This window comes from Rhopilema esculentum, chromosome 20 (genome assembly GCF_057945365.1).
Source record: "Rhopilema esculentum isolate cy_ngs chromosome 20, ASM5794536v1, whole genome shotgun sequence".
NCBI lineage: Eukaryota > Metazoa > Cnidaria > Scyphozoa > Rhizostomeae > Rhizostomatidae > Rhopilema > Rhopilema esculentum.
In genome coordinates this window covers 10,676,509-10,694,066 of record NC_142834.1, presented here as the reverse complement: position 1 = coordinate 10,694,066, position 17,558 = coordinate 10,676,509, and the positions used below count along the sequence as shown (strand labels likewise).

The following is a 17,558-nucleotide window of genomic DNA, read 5'->3' as shown; positions in this document are numbered from 1 at the left end:
CTGGTAAATTTGTGTATGTTTTATAAAAATTTTATGTGAATATAAAAAAACTAAAATTTCTAGGAACCTGGCCAAAAACTAGTCAATAATCGGTTGGCAAAACTCAGTTATTTCTCTAGGTAAATTTCATTCAAATTGCAAAAGACTTCAACGATTTTGCATTTCTAGTATTTTAATTATCTTCTTTCAGGTCCTGCGGTCAAAAGTTAAATATTTGATTGAAACTGTTCGAGTAAATAAAGCAACACTAAAGTTGATAAATTTGCCGAAAAGCAAAGAAAAATAACAATAGCCACGTTCGGATACAAATTTTCTACTTATATCAACAATCTATGCAAAAACTATTACCTTTGGGTTGGTCTCATAATTGCAGTCAGCTTTGGCTTTCTCTTCGTGAATAAGGTCATCGATCTCTTCAACAGTATTTGGAAGGGTAGCAAATAACTAAAAGTGAAAAACGACGTTAAATAAAATGCATACAGAACACAGCTGTGAATTGATGCAATTATTTTGGTTATAATGATAATTTATATAAAGATAATTGCTTTCATAAATTGCAGAAACAAACCTCTTTATATTCATCTGACAATTCTTTTTCCGTATCTGTCTTTTTTCTAGCTTCTGCTAGCAGCTTACGGCTAGAATTTTTTAGCACCGTGCACCTTTCTTGCAGTTGCCGAAATTCTTCCTAAAATACACGAAAGCACAGAAACTAAACACGACATCTCTCATCTATGAAACCAAATGTATTCTACATCATCCTGCTGTACAGCAAACAAATCTTGACAAAAAATTGATTCTTTATTAACAATTTCTTTAGCTAGTATCATATTTTTATAATTATAGGCAACATATAAATTTATATTTGGTTCTTATAATACCTTGGTTTTAACTTGAAAATGATACAGAATACTGCAGTTATTACATTCGAAGAAAACCGCATATGGAAAATGATATAATCAACGCCTTAAAACTAAAAAGTGTATATAAAGCTCCTGTTGAATGTCTTGTCAAACTAAGTATTAAGAACTGAAATTAAAAAGCTGAACAGCTGGGTTTACTTTCTAAACGTTCAACTTTTGATTAAACTGAATAGATATATATTAAATTTCTAAAGACATAAACCCTCCGCCGTATGCAATTGAGTAATATAAAGATGACGATTTGCTTTTGAAAAAATGTTTTGAACAAAAACGGAATTAATGAAAAGAGTAGTTGTGGTTCTCACCTCGTAGCCTTGTGTGTTCTTAGTTGACTCTTTGATTTGGTTGTCCACATATGATCGATCTGTTGCTATTTGGCCTTCTTTCAAAGCAACCATCGTTTTTTCTTTGTACAACTCCAGACAGCTCTAAGTAGAATTTGATTGACTTCATTATAGAGAACATTAGTTTTAAAAAAAGTTTATTTGACCTTTTCCTCCAAGTCTTTTGCACTGATAACTTGTAGCATTCATTTGCACTGATAGCTTAGAAATTTGAAAGAATGCAGATTGCAGATTCTACCATGTTTTTGACATTTTTAAAACGTCAGCAAAACAAACATTCTAACTTAGCTTACTTTCAGCACTGTCGTGATTCCAAAATCTTGAGGAAAAATCTACTAGTCTTCTTCTGATATACATCATACCATCTTAACGTACTTCATCTACCATGAATAAAAAAATGAATAAAGTTATGAATGAGGTTACCTCCACATCTGCCTTGTACTCTCGAGCTAACTGGACTCTTTTTTGATTGATTTTGGAAATTTTGCTTTTCGCTTTCTTTTCCTCCTCTTCAATGTTTGGAGCATCTTTTAAAACTGATTCCAGTCTAGACGAAATTGAAACAAAATAGCACAATATAAAAGATGTACCATTTATGTGGATGAGGAAAGAATCAAATACCAAAAGACGAGACGTTGTATATAATTCAGGAAGAGGAGAATTTCACAGCCCGAAGTCACAAAATTTGTGAAAACCTGCAACCTCAAAAACGAAAAACTGGGAAAAACATGATATCAAAGTCCCTCAAACAGTGTCTTTAAATAGCCTTGGTGTTTTAAATTTGTTGATGTTTCTAACTTATCGAATTCTTCAATATCTTCCACACTTGAGTGAAAAATCATCAAGCTTTGTTTTTTTGCGGTGTGGATAAAACCTTTTCTTTTGAATGTTTATTTACCCTAATTTTACAAACACTTTACTACTTAAAATTGCATTTCCATCGAATTGGAAACAAGAATTAAAATCGTTTCACAACTTACGTCTTCTTTTTTGACTCAATTTGTGTCTGCAATGTCTTCCTTCGGTTCATTTCTCTCTGGAGCTCTTTCTACATAAATAATAAAATATTGATAATAAACATATATGAAATGAACATAAAAGAAATGCTACAACAGCATAATCCTCAAGTATTTAAGTGAGGGACCCCTTTAAAAAATATTCAAATTCAAATCAGATTTAACAGCAAATAAACACAATACTCGTTTTGTTTCTATATTCTCAAATAGACTGACAGCAAAAAGTGAGTACCTAATATAAAAATTCTTACTACCCAACTTGCATATTTTCAGAAAATACCTACAAACAACTAAATTGGAAAGTTTTCAGATCTACAGAACAAAATCAGAATCAACTTTTCTAAAACAATGAACAAAATAGTTGTATCTCTATTCTTCCAGGAAATTAAATTGCATTCGAGGCAAATAACCATATTGAGAAAAGTGTTAATATTTTCCTTTATGTCCATGGGCACAGCAGCAGAGGTAGCGCCAGAAATCTTCCGACAGAGGGGTTGGAGCTTCCGACAGGAGGGCTAAAATGACTAAAATAAGCAGTTTTCGTACGTTATTTTATCAAATTTGCTCCGACAATAACCTAAAATCTCTTCCGATGGGGGGGGGGGGCTAGATGCTTCCGAAGGAGGGGCTGTAGCCCCCTAGCCCTCCCCTGGCGCCACCACTGCACAGCAGACGACGCTCTTTGTTTATCTATTACATGTTTACAATACACACCTTCTCTGCTTTCAGTGCCTCTAATTTCTTCTTCATTCTGTTGTCATTTTCTACACATTGGCTGTGCTGAGCAGAGATCTCGTTGTACTTCTCTTGCAGGGTCTGAAATGCATGGAAACAACAACTGTTAAGCTTAATCTAAGTAACGCTGCTTTTAACAAAGAAACAGACTTTTTTTGGAGATAAAGGATTCCCTGAAAAACTTCAGGCACCAGCATCAAGAGCTACAGTGGTTTCTGCAAAGGGATTCCACCCGACCAAATCTATTCTCATCAAATAATTTTACAAGGATCCAAATTTACCTTGAGGTATGGCAACCAAAATAAAATAGACACTAACCGGCAACTATTTTTTTATCAGCCAACTTTAAAGATAGGATATGACCCAAAATTGACAATGAAATTCAGAAACCTTTGGTGTCTAATGCCAAGAATGTTGACTGTGTCATAGAAAAGGTCCCTAACTGTTAAATCATAAAGATCATTCCAGTAAAAAGTTGTCTAAACTAGGAAATACTTTTCTATATGATTCATACTGGTTACAATATTGGCACTGCATCGATTGAAAGCCTGTAGCAAAGCAACTTTTTACACTACATGATATTATAAAAGTTGCAGTTAATATGACCTTTCAAGCCATGAGACTAGCGATCGTGTGCAAAAAATTAATTCTACTACGCGAAAAATGATATTTCATTTAAAAACCCAGGAACAAAATTAACCTTTTAGGATTAAATGTATTTGAGAAGAAACTTACACCCCTCTCTTTTTCAAGCTCCTTCTTTTTCTCTATATCAACTGCGATACTAAGAAGTTGTCCTTGTCTATGGAGAGAATTTCAGCGAAATTTTATGGTTGAACACAAGACATTTTTCTTAGTAGCTGTCGAAGCAAAGGGGACCTTTGATTATGAAATATGGTGATTTCCAAGTAAAGGTCGCGATTTAGGACGGGAAGAATTCATCTATGTTTAAAGGCTCTTGCGCAACCGGCATGCTTAGCGGTAGCTGTCTTTTTACGTGAAGAGAAACTAGCTGTGTTTTGTATTTTCATGCAGTACGATATTAGGCCGGTTTTTGAATTATAGTTGCAAAGCATGCCGGTTGCACAGGAGCCTTTAAGTACCGTTGAGGATTGTTCTGAGAAGCTGTTCAAAAACAAAAATTTCGGTTTCCCAATGAAACAAGAATTGTCAATTTTTGACAAAATAAATATAAATGGATAAGGCCTCTGAAACATGAATGAATACCAATCCTGACACAAAAGGTTTTTAGTGACACCCTGAAATAATGTATGAGTCAGCATCAGAACCTTCTTGATAACTTTTACAAATTCTTTGAAGAAATAACGTCACCAGCTTTGTAAGATCAACAATTACTTCAGAAACTCTAGTTATTTGAATATTTATACAGGGTTAGAGAAAAAACTAACTAAGATTTTTATCAATCTCAAGGCGTCGGTTTTATTTCATGTGTACTGAGCAGTACTATGAACATCTGACACCCTAAAACATGCTTTTTAATGAAGGGTTATCTAGTTTTATCTATGACCATGACAACAAACCAAAACTCAGATTTTGGGATAGTTGGAGGGTCATTGTAGCCAACCTTCTGATAGAAGATGGTACCTGATGATGATGATGATATAAGTTCATTTATTAATATACATACGGTGAGGCAACCCTGTAGCAAAAGCTGAGTTTCAATAAGCTTTCCTTCAATTTAAGATAGTGAATCAAATAACAAACTGAGAGCTAAAAATGAATCGTGACGACACAGTTTGATATCCTGCCATTATATGTAAACTTCTCAACCTCAGCAAAATATTTCAAATGTTCATATATAACAAAGCAACGATTAAAAAAGAGGAAATACTTACTTTATTCCTGACGTCATTGTTGACTTATTCCTGCTGCCATACATTGATTGGCTGATCTTATACTGCAACCAAATAATTAAAATCTCATAAATGTGGCATAGGCATCATTTAAAGAAACATGAAAATACATGACAGCTGAATTCAAATCAAGGCCTTAGATTTAGCTTGATCTAACTGGGAGAGTGGAAACAAAGCAATTCTGGTGTATTTTCGACCATGCTTCTTCAAAATATAGGAACTGATTTTTGGTTCCATGATTATTGAATAGCTCTTGCATCTAACATTTTCTTGTAAAAATTAGTCTTCCGCACTGTTTGCAGCACATAGCATTTATTTTCAAGGAGAAAAAGCTTATCTGCACCTTTAAATGCTAGATGTAATTTCCTATTAACCAGTTTTGATGTTATGTTAGCATTTCCACTGAAACTGAGAGTAGCCAAGGACGTGAGCAGAAAAGAAATTTCAATTTCATAAGGAGCTATAGTAGTAAAAGGCTCTTACCCTGTGCGTACGAGTGAAGAACAAGCCAAAGCCAGACTGATCTATGGCCTAAATCGAAAAAATATTCCATTTCAACACGTTTAGAGCATTTAAATCAAAATTTGATATTTAAGTAAAACTAAAGAAGAGTCATAAGCGAACGCTAGGAATAAAAGGCATATTTAACAAACACGTGAGTTTACCAAGTAAAAATTGCATACGAAAATTTCTCTAAAGGGCTAATAAGATTGACGGGGAACGGTAAAAGGTTTTCTTTGGGCAGTTCATTATCGACCACCGTTTAACCAAAGAAAACCTCTGATTTCAGAGCCTACAGACTGTTTTTCTTTGATTCAATGCCTTGAGCTTAAGTATTTATTTTTGCAATGAAAAATTTTTATCTTAAAGGAAAAAAGCAGTAGTAACAAATTGGTCATCAAAAAACACCACTTAAAAAAAAACTTTTGACCATGCTCCTCTTCTATGCACCATAAAAATAAGACCCAGGAGGAGTCTGACTTTTAAAAAGTATTTTGGGGATTTACTTTGCAGGGATATAAATGTAAAATTACCAGAACAGCCAGTATTCGCTAATGAAAGAGAAGAAGGAGAGCCGTGGGGTCATCTAGAAGATAATTGTCTTTTAATAACGAGGGAGGGCCATTAGACGTTTGTCGTTTGAAGATTTTCATGATTATATCAAAAAAGAGACGGAAAAGACATACTTGAGTTACTTGATCACTTGATGCTGCTTCTGCAATTGGGATGTTATACAGATGATAGGAATCAAAGAGATACCTCATCACTGGCTCTGGGGCATCGAATAGATCACTTACGAACTTAGTAAATCCGAATCTCCTACAAAATAACAACGAAAGTTTCTTATAGAGAATGAAACAGAGAATGAAAATGTAAAACGACAATGAAATAGAGGATACATTCTCAAAACTTTGACGTAATACCGTAAATCCTCGAATTCCCCCCCCCCCCCCCCCCCTCGAATAAGCCCCACCCTATAACTACAAATTGTCAATAAGCTACTCCTCAAATAAGCCCCCATTGCTACTTTAAATTCTCGAATTGGACCCCTCCATTTGATGCTTTCTGCCATCTGAGGTTGCCTATGGCGTTTAATTGAATTACCACAACAACCACCCTTCCCCCTAACAAATTAGAGCTGCTAGCTAAATAATGTAACTGCAGAGAAATGACATTACGCTTATGACGACAAAGGTCAAAATTATGTTCTGATAGTGAGAAACAAAAACAAGGTAACGTAGAATCATCCAGAGTTAGACTAAATATGGGTAAGGATCGAGGTAAAAATTTCTCTTCCGTTTCAGGAAAATTCGAAATACTACGAGGCAGTCGACTTATCCTACATTGACTGTATAATACTCATTAAAGGTTAATTCGATCACTAGACTCATTAAAAATTGCATTAAAAATTGCATTAAAAATTGAGAAAACAAATATAAAAATGCTTCAAAAAAGAGAAGCAAAGTACTTGCCTGATCTCCTCTATTGGTTTGTTTGGTTTGTAATCGGACAGCGACTGGTTCGGAGGTGGGTTGACAACATTAACCGGAATGTTCTGTTTATCCCTAACCTGACAACAAAAAATCAACCATCGCATTAAAAGAAGAATTTACTTTTTTGATATCATGTTTATTGCGAAGTTTACAAGTTTTCCTTTATCGAACAGAAAACTACGGACTAAAAGAGTCAATGGCCAAGAAAAACCAGAACACATTTGTAGATTCAAACAAAAAGCCTGTTATTTAAAGAAATTTTGGATTCAAAGAAAAAGCCCAACCTTGTATAAAAACATTGAAGGACACAAGATGACTTTGAAGATAAAAATTGTTGGTCCCCTTATATTACAATAACAACCAAGAAAAATAAAATACCAGGCAAGAAAGAAAATGGAAGAGTTCGTGATACATTTCTAGACCTACAAGAACTTTAAACCAAAAAATGTTTTGTGGTAGCCTAAAACAGTCGATGTATTTCGTTAGAATGTCCCTAAAAATCCAAGCAAAATTGATTTGTGTTCTGGCATAAGAATTTTCATTTATAAACAGATCAAATCTGGAAATCCTTTGCTCATATCTAAAGTCTCTATCAACCTCGATACGAAACTGTTTAAGACTAGAAAATCAGTTCCTTTAAACAATTTTTTCAACCGGATTACTGGCAAACCGACCACTCTAATGTCAATACATTGCCAATGTAAATAGAAAAGAGCCCCATAATATAAATTAACAATCAAAAGAACTAACCTCGTGCAAAAAAACTTGCTGGTCCTCCGCATACTCACAGACAAAGGCTATCAAATCTCTGTGTGCAATAGTTGATTCAAGATATTTTGCATCAGAAGGATTTTTTAAGTTTATCTGTGAAAAATAACATTATGCCCGTTTAACTATGGATTTTTTGCTGACAAGAACTTGCGAAACAGGTTACGTTTGATATGGCGCGCATACACCGCCAAAAATAGCTCTTTCTAAAATTTCACCAACTTTTTAAAAGTTTAGTGATCTTCTAAAAGTTCAGTTGCTCTGTCTAGTCTTGAAATTTCTGTCATTTCCAAAGTTTCAATCACCGTTCAACATTTTCTAAAATTTCAATTACTTAAGCAACGTTTCTAAAATTCCAATCGCTTGCTCTGCGAGATTTCTAAAATTTCAGTCATGCTAGGTTAGTTCTAATATTGCAACCATATCTAAAGTTTGAATCCCCGCTCGACATTTTCTAAAATTTCAATCACTCTAAAGTTTCAGTGGCTTTTCCAAAATTTCAATGGTGAATGTTGATAACCTCTTCCTGAACTTTGCCAAGCAGCTTCCTTTTCCACCATTTCCCCGAGAAAGTAAGTGCCGGTGGCAGCATGGCTGGCAAAAAATCCTTGACCCCGGATATGCAAAAAAACTCAAAAAATGAGAAATTTCTAGAAATTTTTTTTTTGGTTCGAAACAACCTAAAAAGTTTTAAAATACGTCCGCAACACCATTTGTGGAGTTTCCGATGAATTTCAGGCCCGTACCTCTCAAAAAGTTGATCTTTCGCAAACAATTCTTATTCTTCTGATCATGTTACAAAGCAAATCAGCAGCGGACCATCGTTGTGGCAGAGAAGCTTCCGCCATGACTTTCCTATATGCTGGAGCACAAAAGGAGGCTGCTTGGCATAGTTCAGGAAGAGGCTATCAACATTCACCATTGAAATTTTGGAAAAGCCACTGAAACTTTAGAGTGATTGAAATTTTAGAAAATGTCGAGCGGGGGTTCAAACTTTAGATATGGTTGCAATATTAGAACTAACCTAGCATGACTGAAATTTTAGAAATCTCGCAGAGCAAGCGATTGGAATTTTAGAAACGTTGCTTAAGTAGTTGAAATTTTAAAAAAAGGTTGAACGGTGGTTGAAACTTGGAAATGACAGAAATTTCAAGACTAGACAGAGTAACTGAACTTTTAGAAGATCACTAAACTTTTAGAAAGTTGGTGAAATTTTAGAAAGAGCTATTTTTGGCGGTGTATGCGCGCCATAGTTTGAAGATTGCAGTGACTGACTTAAATTATTTCTTCGACAATAAGTGAAAACATTCATTAAACGGAATAAATAAATGACCTACTTAATTTTCACAGTAGATACTAAAAATATTTTCCAACACGATACAGAAGGAATCAAAATGGTACATTATTCCAACAATATCTAGAATTCCAAAGGAAATACTCTCAACACAGCAGATATCAAGCCTCAAAACCACCAAATGACAGCATTGGAGTAAGTTGCACGACTACAAAAGCTGAAAACAGATTCGATTTCTTTCAAGGTACAGGTTCATCATCATGAGGCACAAATTATTCACTGGCAGGTTGAAAATTATCCCGAGACATGATAAAAAGGTTTTGCAACACTCAATTATGACAGGCACATTTTGATTAAGAACTGTCGTTCTCGAGAACAAAAACATTTTAGGCAGCCATTTTACATGAAACATATAGAGCAGAAAAAAACAAGTAGCGATATTTAGGATGGGGAAAGAAACTTTATAAAAATAACAAACCTGCAGCATTATTGGTTCAAAAACACGGCCCTTGAACTTATTCCTGTTGTTATTGAGCCATTGGACAGCATTATACGCGTTCTTGTCAATCTGGTTCAGTTTCTGTAGACGCCGATTGCCAATGTCATCAATTTCTCTTATTTTATGATTCAAAGCTGGAAAAAAATTTAAAATAAACAGATCTCTTACATTGAAAAGATGGCACAAAACCAGGATACATTAACCGCAATACTAAATTAATGCTTGTCCTTTGCAACCTTATGCTGAAAAGAGCCTGAAGTGTATCATCTTTCTCATTTCAGGTTAGAAAATTCCTGAAAACTGTCTAGAGTGGTCAACATGGTCATAAACAGTCATTAACATGGAAGCATCGGGGGAGAGGTTGCATGTTTTCCACAAAATTAACGTTTCTAACTACTATATCTCCACAAATATGTCGCGTACCTGCTATGTTTGCTTTGACAGAATCTGCCTCCTCTTTCAATCCAGTCGCTTCTTGACTATTGAGTGAAATTGCTTTGTTTGCTTCTCGCATTCCATTAACGATTTCGTTATTACGGGGCTGAAACAGCACAACAGATTCTATTACGACCGCTTCTTTATGATTATAAAAACTAATATCTTCACTGGTCTCTTTGTCTTATCTTGGAAGCCATACAGGCTGCTCATGTCGAGACTACTGTCTTCAGATAGCAGTGAGAGCTATTTTTGGAAAATTACAATTCCAAATTATCTCTTTTGCAGTAAATGGTAAAACACAACTTACAAAAAGCGATTCTTGGAAAAAAGAATTGCTTGGTTACAAAATGTTATCTGCCATTGTAAATGTATGGCTTTTGAAAATGGAAAAAAAATTCTGCCTTACGCTACATGATGCATTCGAATTTTATCCGAGGCAATAAGTTAAGATATAAATGCTAGAAGAACATATCCGTTTTTTTCACCAAGTTTTGATAAAGGGTCGAACAAGGAATAACTTGCTTGTAGATTTAGTTAGTCCTTATATTTCATCTACAAATAAAACGAAATGGGAGACATTCCCGCTGCTTGAGTACAAAAAAAGACAATTATCATCCGAGGAGCCGGCACCATTGCTAGATATCCATTGGATATAAACTATGCAAGCAATTGAAAATAAACCCCATCTATACGTACTTGCAAAAGCGCTGGATCTGGAGCTTCATCAAAATCTCTTTTTAAAGCATCTATACTCCTTTGTAAATCCTTTACTCTAAAAAATAACAATAAAATTACAGCCTTTATGACCTAATCTTAACAAAGCAGCTTTGAAGAAATTTCACAAGTTCATTGGAAAGGTCACAGTTAGAAAGCTTTATTTATTGGAAAATAGAGTCATAATTTGTGACATTGTCATATTATTCAAAGGAATAAAGAACGCAACAGTATATTCATCTCGTAAAAGAAGAATGTTAGAAACTATATGGAGATCTTTAAAGACAGAAAAGAGTGCGTCACAGACTGGAACTTGAAGTTGGACCAGTATTTAGAAGAAAGCAATGAATGCAGGGTATAACATATGTTCAACAGAGCTGTTACAGACACTTTAGCCAGCAAACATGCTGAAACTTTCCCTACCCATTCTATAATAGAACCAAGAACAATATTTGAAAGAAAGATATTTTGATAAAGATCAAATAAAAAACTTTGGAAAAGAAAGAATAAGTATATTAAAACTTTCTTGCAACTTGCAAAGTTATAGAAAGGAGTACTGCTGATTTAATCATAAAAACCTTAGCTCTCTCTGCTTTTCTTGTTCTTTAAGAGACTTTATTTCACTTGAAACCTCCAGAACCTAAAATAAATTTATAGATGATAAAAGCGGCTGAAACGTGATACAGGGTACGTAGCCTTAACCCATATATAGATTTCGTTAGCTTTAATTGACTTGTTTTAGAAGCAAATTTATGATTGCCTCAGAATGGTATCCTACAGAGAGTTTATTTTTTTCCAATTGAGATTTATCTGTAATGTTTCTCAATGCAGCTTCGTAACTCACACTTGACGAAAATTCAATTACAATACAATGACACGATTTTCCTTTTCAATCTTTGAGGTTGATATTAGAGGCACTACAGCAGTTGTAATAAACAACATTCTGGGTACATTTTTTAAGACAATAGAGGCCGCTCTATGAGCCCGGGGTGAAGGCAAGTCACAGCATTTTGTTTGTGCCAACAAAAAGATAGGGTGGCAACGTAAAATGAAATTTGTTCAAATGAAAGCTGTCTCGCCTTCCAGATTTTCATTAGATTTTTTGCTTAAAGACAATAAAATTTTGGAGCTTCAGATTACAGCTTATCACATATCTCAGTCTCTTTAGATTTTCTAAAGAATCAAACCCCCTTGCTAGTTTTATTACAATATAAGCAGAAGGCCCAAAGAATCATATACGAATTAAGCTAATAAAAACAGTCCCTACAAGAACGCTTCTTCTGATACAGGTGTCAACATTTATTTTAAACTTGTTTACTGTTGATGCATCAAAATGATCCTAAAGCTTAAAACCCCTACCCTCAATGGTGGAAATGGCCTAAACTAAAGCAGTGCAAGGAGACAGCAGTGCATATTAGATTATATAAATGAAAGCAATTACAAAGAACAGACAAAAATGAGTACCTTTTCTCCTTGCTTCTCGAGTTGATCACATCTATGTTTAGCTCTTGTTACTAAAGCATGACCATTTTCATTCTGAAGAGCGATTGAACAAAAAAAATCAATAAATGTTTCTCAAAAACTGAATTTCACAAAATGATGAACTGAGCAGATTTGAGAAGTCCTGAAGCTTGCGGTCCCAAGTAAAGAAAAGCCTAGGTGGGTTTGCAAAAGTGCAATATGATTTCTTTTATGAATAACGACCTAGAAATCTGCGTATGCTGATTTTGATGTTTGCATTGGGATAATGAAACAGTCCTGGAGAGGCCTTAATAAATTTGTCTTAAATATTAATGTTCGATTGGACAAAAACGACAAAAACTCACCAACTTCTGCTTTTTTTGCCTTATAGCAGCAAGATCATGCTGAATACGATCAAGTTTCTTGCGCAGTGGCTCAGATATTTTCTTTGCGTCTTTCAAAATTTTTTCAATCTCATCTTTTCTTCCTTTTGTTTCGACATACCGTAGTCTAGATTCTTCATATTGCTATTCAAGAGAAGCAACTTTAATTAGGAAATGAATACACATATGGCACAACCATGATATGTTAGGGCCATAATCCATTTTTCACAACAGTAACAACTACAAGGTAAAATACGACTTTCCAATTACTACACTTGAAACAAGGATGTAAAATTACTTTGGAAATTGGTGATTTTTTAAAATTGAGAGAAGAAAGATAAAGGATAGAAATTCTGAGAACAAATTTCAATCTTGTCAATTACTTTTTCAATGGATATCGCGTTTCTTCAGACATCAAAGAAGTGATCAGTGATCATGAGGGAACTACATTAGGGATGTTCCTATTAGTGATGAATTAACATCTAATATGAGATACAAAAATAAAGGTGACCTAATAAAATTGATTGCTCCTTTGAATACTTACTGCCCAAGGCTTCTTCTTTTCAAGTAGATTAATCTTATCCAAGTGCTTCTGCCTTTCATTGAAACGTTGGACCTCTCTTTCTAGTAACGCATTCTTCTGCTCCAGTTTTTCCTTGTGCTCAGATTTTTCTTTCAAAGACGACTGAAATATAAAGAATAGGAAATTGCAGACCCAAAACAGTCCCAGATTTAGAACCTTGCAGGTACCTCACTTCAGAAAAGCTTCAATGAAAGACGTATGGTATACTAAACAGTCTTGACCATCGCTTTGTCGTCACTGTTACCTCTCTGTTCTCAGTAAAATTCTCTGTACCTTCAAAAGACGAATGAAAGAAAACCAAACAAACCTCAAATGTTCTTGAATTATCTTTCAATTTAATTATTTCCATGTGGTCCTTGTGCATTCCTGGGGGCCCAACCTGTTACGGACAAAAAAATAAAAGTCAAATCATATAGTATATACAGAAATATATATCAATTATTTTGTGAAATAGCATAATTTCAGTCTAGCAATAAAACTGCTTCCACATCAATATACGTAATTTTCCAAGGAAATAACAAGAAAATTCAACACAAGCTAAAATAACTCATCATCACTATCAGAAATCCTCCAATTAAGCCTCCCCCCCCCCTTAAATGAGCACCCAACCCAAATGAGGAGCCCAACCAAAAGAAACAGCTGAAAGTTTCAAAAAACAGAAAGCAACTGTTATTTGTCTAGACTTTGAGAAGAAAACTAATGCCTTAATTTTCATAAATACGCGATCAAACTAAGTATTAAAAAATATAGTTTTCTTATTGTTCTTTTGGATCTTGAGAAATGATATCAAACTAATCAACGCTACCTAAAACATTAGGAAATTCAACTAACGCAAAGTGTGCCCACGGTATTTGATATAAGTATTAGGATTTCTGGTCATGAAATTAATAATGGCAGGAGAATTCAGTCTTCAATTAATATTGACAGGAGTCTTCTGAACGGCAACACCTTTATGTTAATAATATCCCAACTTTTCTGGCAAAGCAAAATTTAATTTAATCATCGAAATGTGAACCACCAAAAGTAGAATTAAACAAGGATTTTTATTAGGAATTCTTTGTTCAAGTAAGGAAAACTAGAACGATCAAGCATCTAAAGGATCAGACTCTGACAATAAATTTCTTAACTGTTTTCATAAATAATAAATATTAGAAAAACCGTCCATATTTTGGCAGTAGAAACAGCAGCTGTGGTAGGATAGAAATAAAATGTGATATCAGACACATTCCTTAATAAAACCACCTGTGTGCTTCCATGTGATAAAAAAGCTTGATATGAAAGAGAAGGGTTGTAGATAGCACAAAATATGTCGTTTGTCATAAGAAATAAATATCTCCATTAATTGCTATTTCGAGTCTATAAATGAGAAAATACTCACAGCTTTTTCAGTTGCAACAAGGAGCTCCTGTTGACTCATCTTTGCAAATTCAACAACACGGTCCTGAAAATAAATAACCATGCAATTAAACAGGCTCTGTGCCGATAGAATTGAAATGCTGATATAATGCAATTTTATCAGAGTTAATTTCACGAGGGATGTTGTAGAATTTGACTTCACTAAGGGTTCCTATTTTCACCCGTATTTATGTATTATTCTCATTTGGGTGGCAATTGGCATGCTTCAGTTTGGTATTTATGTGCTTCTTTGATGCCATTGGGAATAATAGGGAAGAAGGAGTTCTGCAGTTTGGGTTTCCGCACGAAAGTGTTGGTCCTTTTACGCAGTTGCGTGTATTTAATTGATTTAAGTCGGGCTTATCACGTCCCCCCCCCTTTTGATATCAAGCATAGTGTGTTTTTTCAAATCATTCATTGCTAGTTCTACAGTTCTCTTAAGGGTAATGACTTATTTACGTCACAGGATTATTTTCAGTTCCTGTTTTTCTTTTTGTTTAGGATAGATTCCGCTCTTAATTCAGTCATGTTTTCTCCTCCCCCCCCCCCCCTCATATCTTAGGTATCTCTCAGGCTTTCCCCGAGAAAGAGGTTAATATATAATTCAACTAAAGCAGCACTGCAATACAAAGTGTTGGAAAGGGGTTCCAATGCCCCTATCATTTCTAAATGATTTTTGTATTCTTCGTCTCTCTATCATGAGTTCTCCCTCAATAACTGGGTCTTTTAGACAAGCATTTTGTTTGGGGTCAAATAATGAATAAACCTGTCCACCCTTTCAGACACATTAAACTACATTTTCTATTTTCTGAAAGCTTTGGCAACATTATAGAATATTGATAAAGAAAAATAGAATCAATACCTGGGGCAGGAATTGGCACAAGTTGGACATCTGGACATTGAGATCCTTCATAAGATCCTGGACCTGTGGAAGAAAATAAGCTTACCAAACTTTGCTAGAAAATGACTCTTATCATATATCACAATTTTTTCCTTTATTCTAAAATAGCTGCCAATTGCCTTGTGCCTTTCTTTGCAGTGTCTTATTCTTGAAACATTATAAAAAGATAGAATGAGACAAATATTACGTCATAAAATAAAAAGATAAAAGCAAATATTACCTCAGAAAAGGGAACTTGCTTTCTATTAAGAGACCAAGTGCTTCGTTTTTCAGCTTTTAGAATTTCTCGCTTGATGATGTAATTTTTTCCTCCTTCATTTTTCCTGCAAAATAGCAGCCAAAATTCAAATCAGTCCAGAATTCAAATAAGATCAAATAACTTCATAAATGTGCAACTTTATTGTTAAGGAATCAGTTCAATTTCATGTTCATTAAACTGCAAGACTCTAACAACTTAATAGACATAATATAATTTCTCATAAAACCTCACTTGAATACTCACAGTTCTATTTCAATTGTGGCTTTATTCTTTTTGTGTTTCACAAATTCTCCAATCTGAAAAATTTCAATATATGAAACCAGCACTAGTAGTATTGACTTTGTACATTAAATTTATGCCATACCTAAGTCTGAATTTAAAAGATCCCTTATTTACATAGATAAGTGCCCTTGGCGGTTATTCAAGGCTTGGTGTTTATAAATTGATTGCACAAAATCAAATTTTTAGAGTTTATTAGAGAAAAACATATTTATTTAATTCACTTCTTTCAAAGACATGACCATAATATATAAACTCAGAACCATCATCTAGATCAGATGTGTGGAAAATGATCTCATTTTTATATTCTTCTTCACTTCAAGAATCTAAGGTTAAGAAGGGATCCGACTCGCCTGCATGAATAGATAATGCACTTGTTGATCTTTTTCATCAATTTTCAGACAACAAATAGAATATTGAATATTTTCTAATTGTTTTTTACAATGCCTTACTTGAAATCAGCCTTTTAAAAAATTGATCAAAAAATCCAGACCTTGAATAAACCCTACCGGGCATTTACTTCGGAACAATTAGTATACATTTATTTGAAAAGTTTATTTGAGGTCTAGTATTGGTTGGAGCAAATATGGTATTGTTGAAAACATCTTGAAAAATGTGCAAATAATGTGATGAGGAACTGGAATGAAAGACAACAAGATATGACCACAAATTTTTAAACTGCCTGTTGCAAAAATGGTGAGGCCGAAACCAAGATGTGTGAACATTTTTTAGGTGTGTGAACTGGCATAGACTTCAATGATGTGGGGTGAAAGTGAACCTAGAGTACAAGAAGCATTTTCAGTAGCTATTGCAGGTGAGTGTTGTTTTACTTCTTTATTTTGACAGCTATTCAAAGTTAGCATTCTAGCCAGGGGTGGATCTGGGTGTTCACTGCTTATACATAAAAATGTTGATTTTCAAGACTTCTCAAAAAGCTAAAATAAGAATGAAACACATCAATAAATCTTAAGACTGTAATGTGCCCATAAACTTGCTCTTACTTGCTTATTGGGTCGTAGCCCCACCCCCTCCCATCAAGGAATAATTAATCTGGCCTATTACTAAAAATCTCCAAATGCAATAAAAGCTTATGCGAATTCTGGCAAAATCCACCTAACGATGACTTCATTATTGCCTGCCTCCATTGTCAGAAGAGAGATAAGGAGCATCCAAGTTCATGGAATGTGCCTGCATTCCTGAGTGTGCCAAATGAGTGCTAACTTGTGCGAAATATGATATCTAGCTTAGCCCCTTAATAGGAAAATCGTAAAGAAGAGTCAATCAACCATTTGTGAATTGCGAAGATTGTGGCTGTGGAAAAATCAATGTGATCAATACCATATAGAATGTACCAAAACAAAGAAATGTCAGAGGATGGTATGGTTTCCAGTAAAATTTTGTGTGATAACAACCAGAGAAGCACTCATTCTGGGATGTAAGAATTTGAAAATGGAAATTTATCTTGAGAAGATCAAGAATCTTATTGATAACTGTGATAATGAGAGAATATAGAGGTTTGTGGCTAGATATGAGCTGGGGAATGTATCGCTGTTGAGCCCATCGCCAATGATGGCTCTGACACAGTACACAAGCCAAGAACTGCTACTAAAAGGTTTTAATTGCAAGGTATGATACAGATGATAACAGATTTACTCAAGTTCTTAAATGTCACTATAGGCAAAAGCAAGATCTCCAATT

The 17,558-nt window shown here is 34.5% G+C and overlaps 1 protein-coding gene across 1 annotated transcript in view; it reads right to left on the bottom strand.

Annotated features, from left to right (window-relative positions):
* LOC135687481 (structural maintenance of chromosomes protein 5) overlaps positions 1-17,558 on the bottom strand; it is a 32,218-nt gene that overhangs the window by 10,305 nt on the left and 4,355 nt on the right. Inside the window, exons 4-27 of the mRNA XM_065204048.2 lie at positions 15,825-15,877; positions 15,543-15,645; positions 15,284-15,346; positions 14,405-14,467; positions 13,334-13,405; positions 12,988-13,128; positions 12,426-12,587; positions 12,064-12,135; positions 11,178-11,239; positions 10,582-10,657; positions 9,871-9,988; positions 9,427-9,581; positions 7,637-7,750; positions 6,866-6,963; positions 6,080-6,212; positions 5,376-5,423; positions 4,875-4,936; positions 3,754-3,820; positions 2,998-3,099; positions 2,248-2,315; positions 1,691-1,814; positions 1,229-1,351; positions 569-688; positions 349-444 (exon numbers count right to left, since the gene is read on the bottom strand). Coding sequence (XP_065060120.2) covers positions 349-444; positions 569-688; positions 1,229-1,351; positions 1,691-1,814; positions 2,248-2,315; positions 2,998-3,099; positions 3,754-3,820; positions 4,875-4,936; positions 5,376-5,423; positions 6,080-6,212; positions 6,866-6,963; positions 7,637-7,750; positions 9,427-9,581; positions 9,871-9,988; positions 10,582-10,657; positions 11,178-11,239; positions 12,064-12,135; positions 12,426-12,587; positions 12,988-13,128; positions 13,334-13,405; positions 14,405-14,467; positions 15,284-15,346; positions 15,543-15,645; positions 15,825-15,877 — 2,295 coding nt within the window. The remainder of the gene's footprint in view (positions 1-348; positions 445-568; positions 689-1,228; positions 1,352-1,690; positions 1,815-2,247; positions 2,316-2,997; positions 3,100-3,753; positions 3,821-4,874; positions 4,937-5,375; positions 5,424-6,079; positions 6,213-6,865; positions 6,964-7,636; positions 7,751-9,426; positions 9,582-9,870; positions 9,989-10,581; positions 10,658-11,177; positions 11,240-12,063; positions 12,136-12,425; positions 12,588-12,987; positions 13,129-13,333; positions 13,406-14,404; positions 14,468-15,283; positions 15,347-15,542; positions 15,646-15,824; positions 15,878-17,558) is intronic.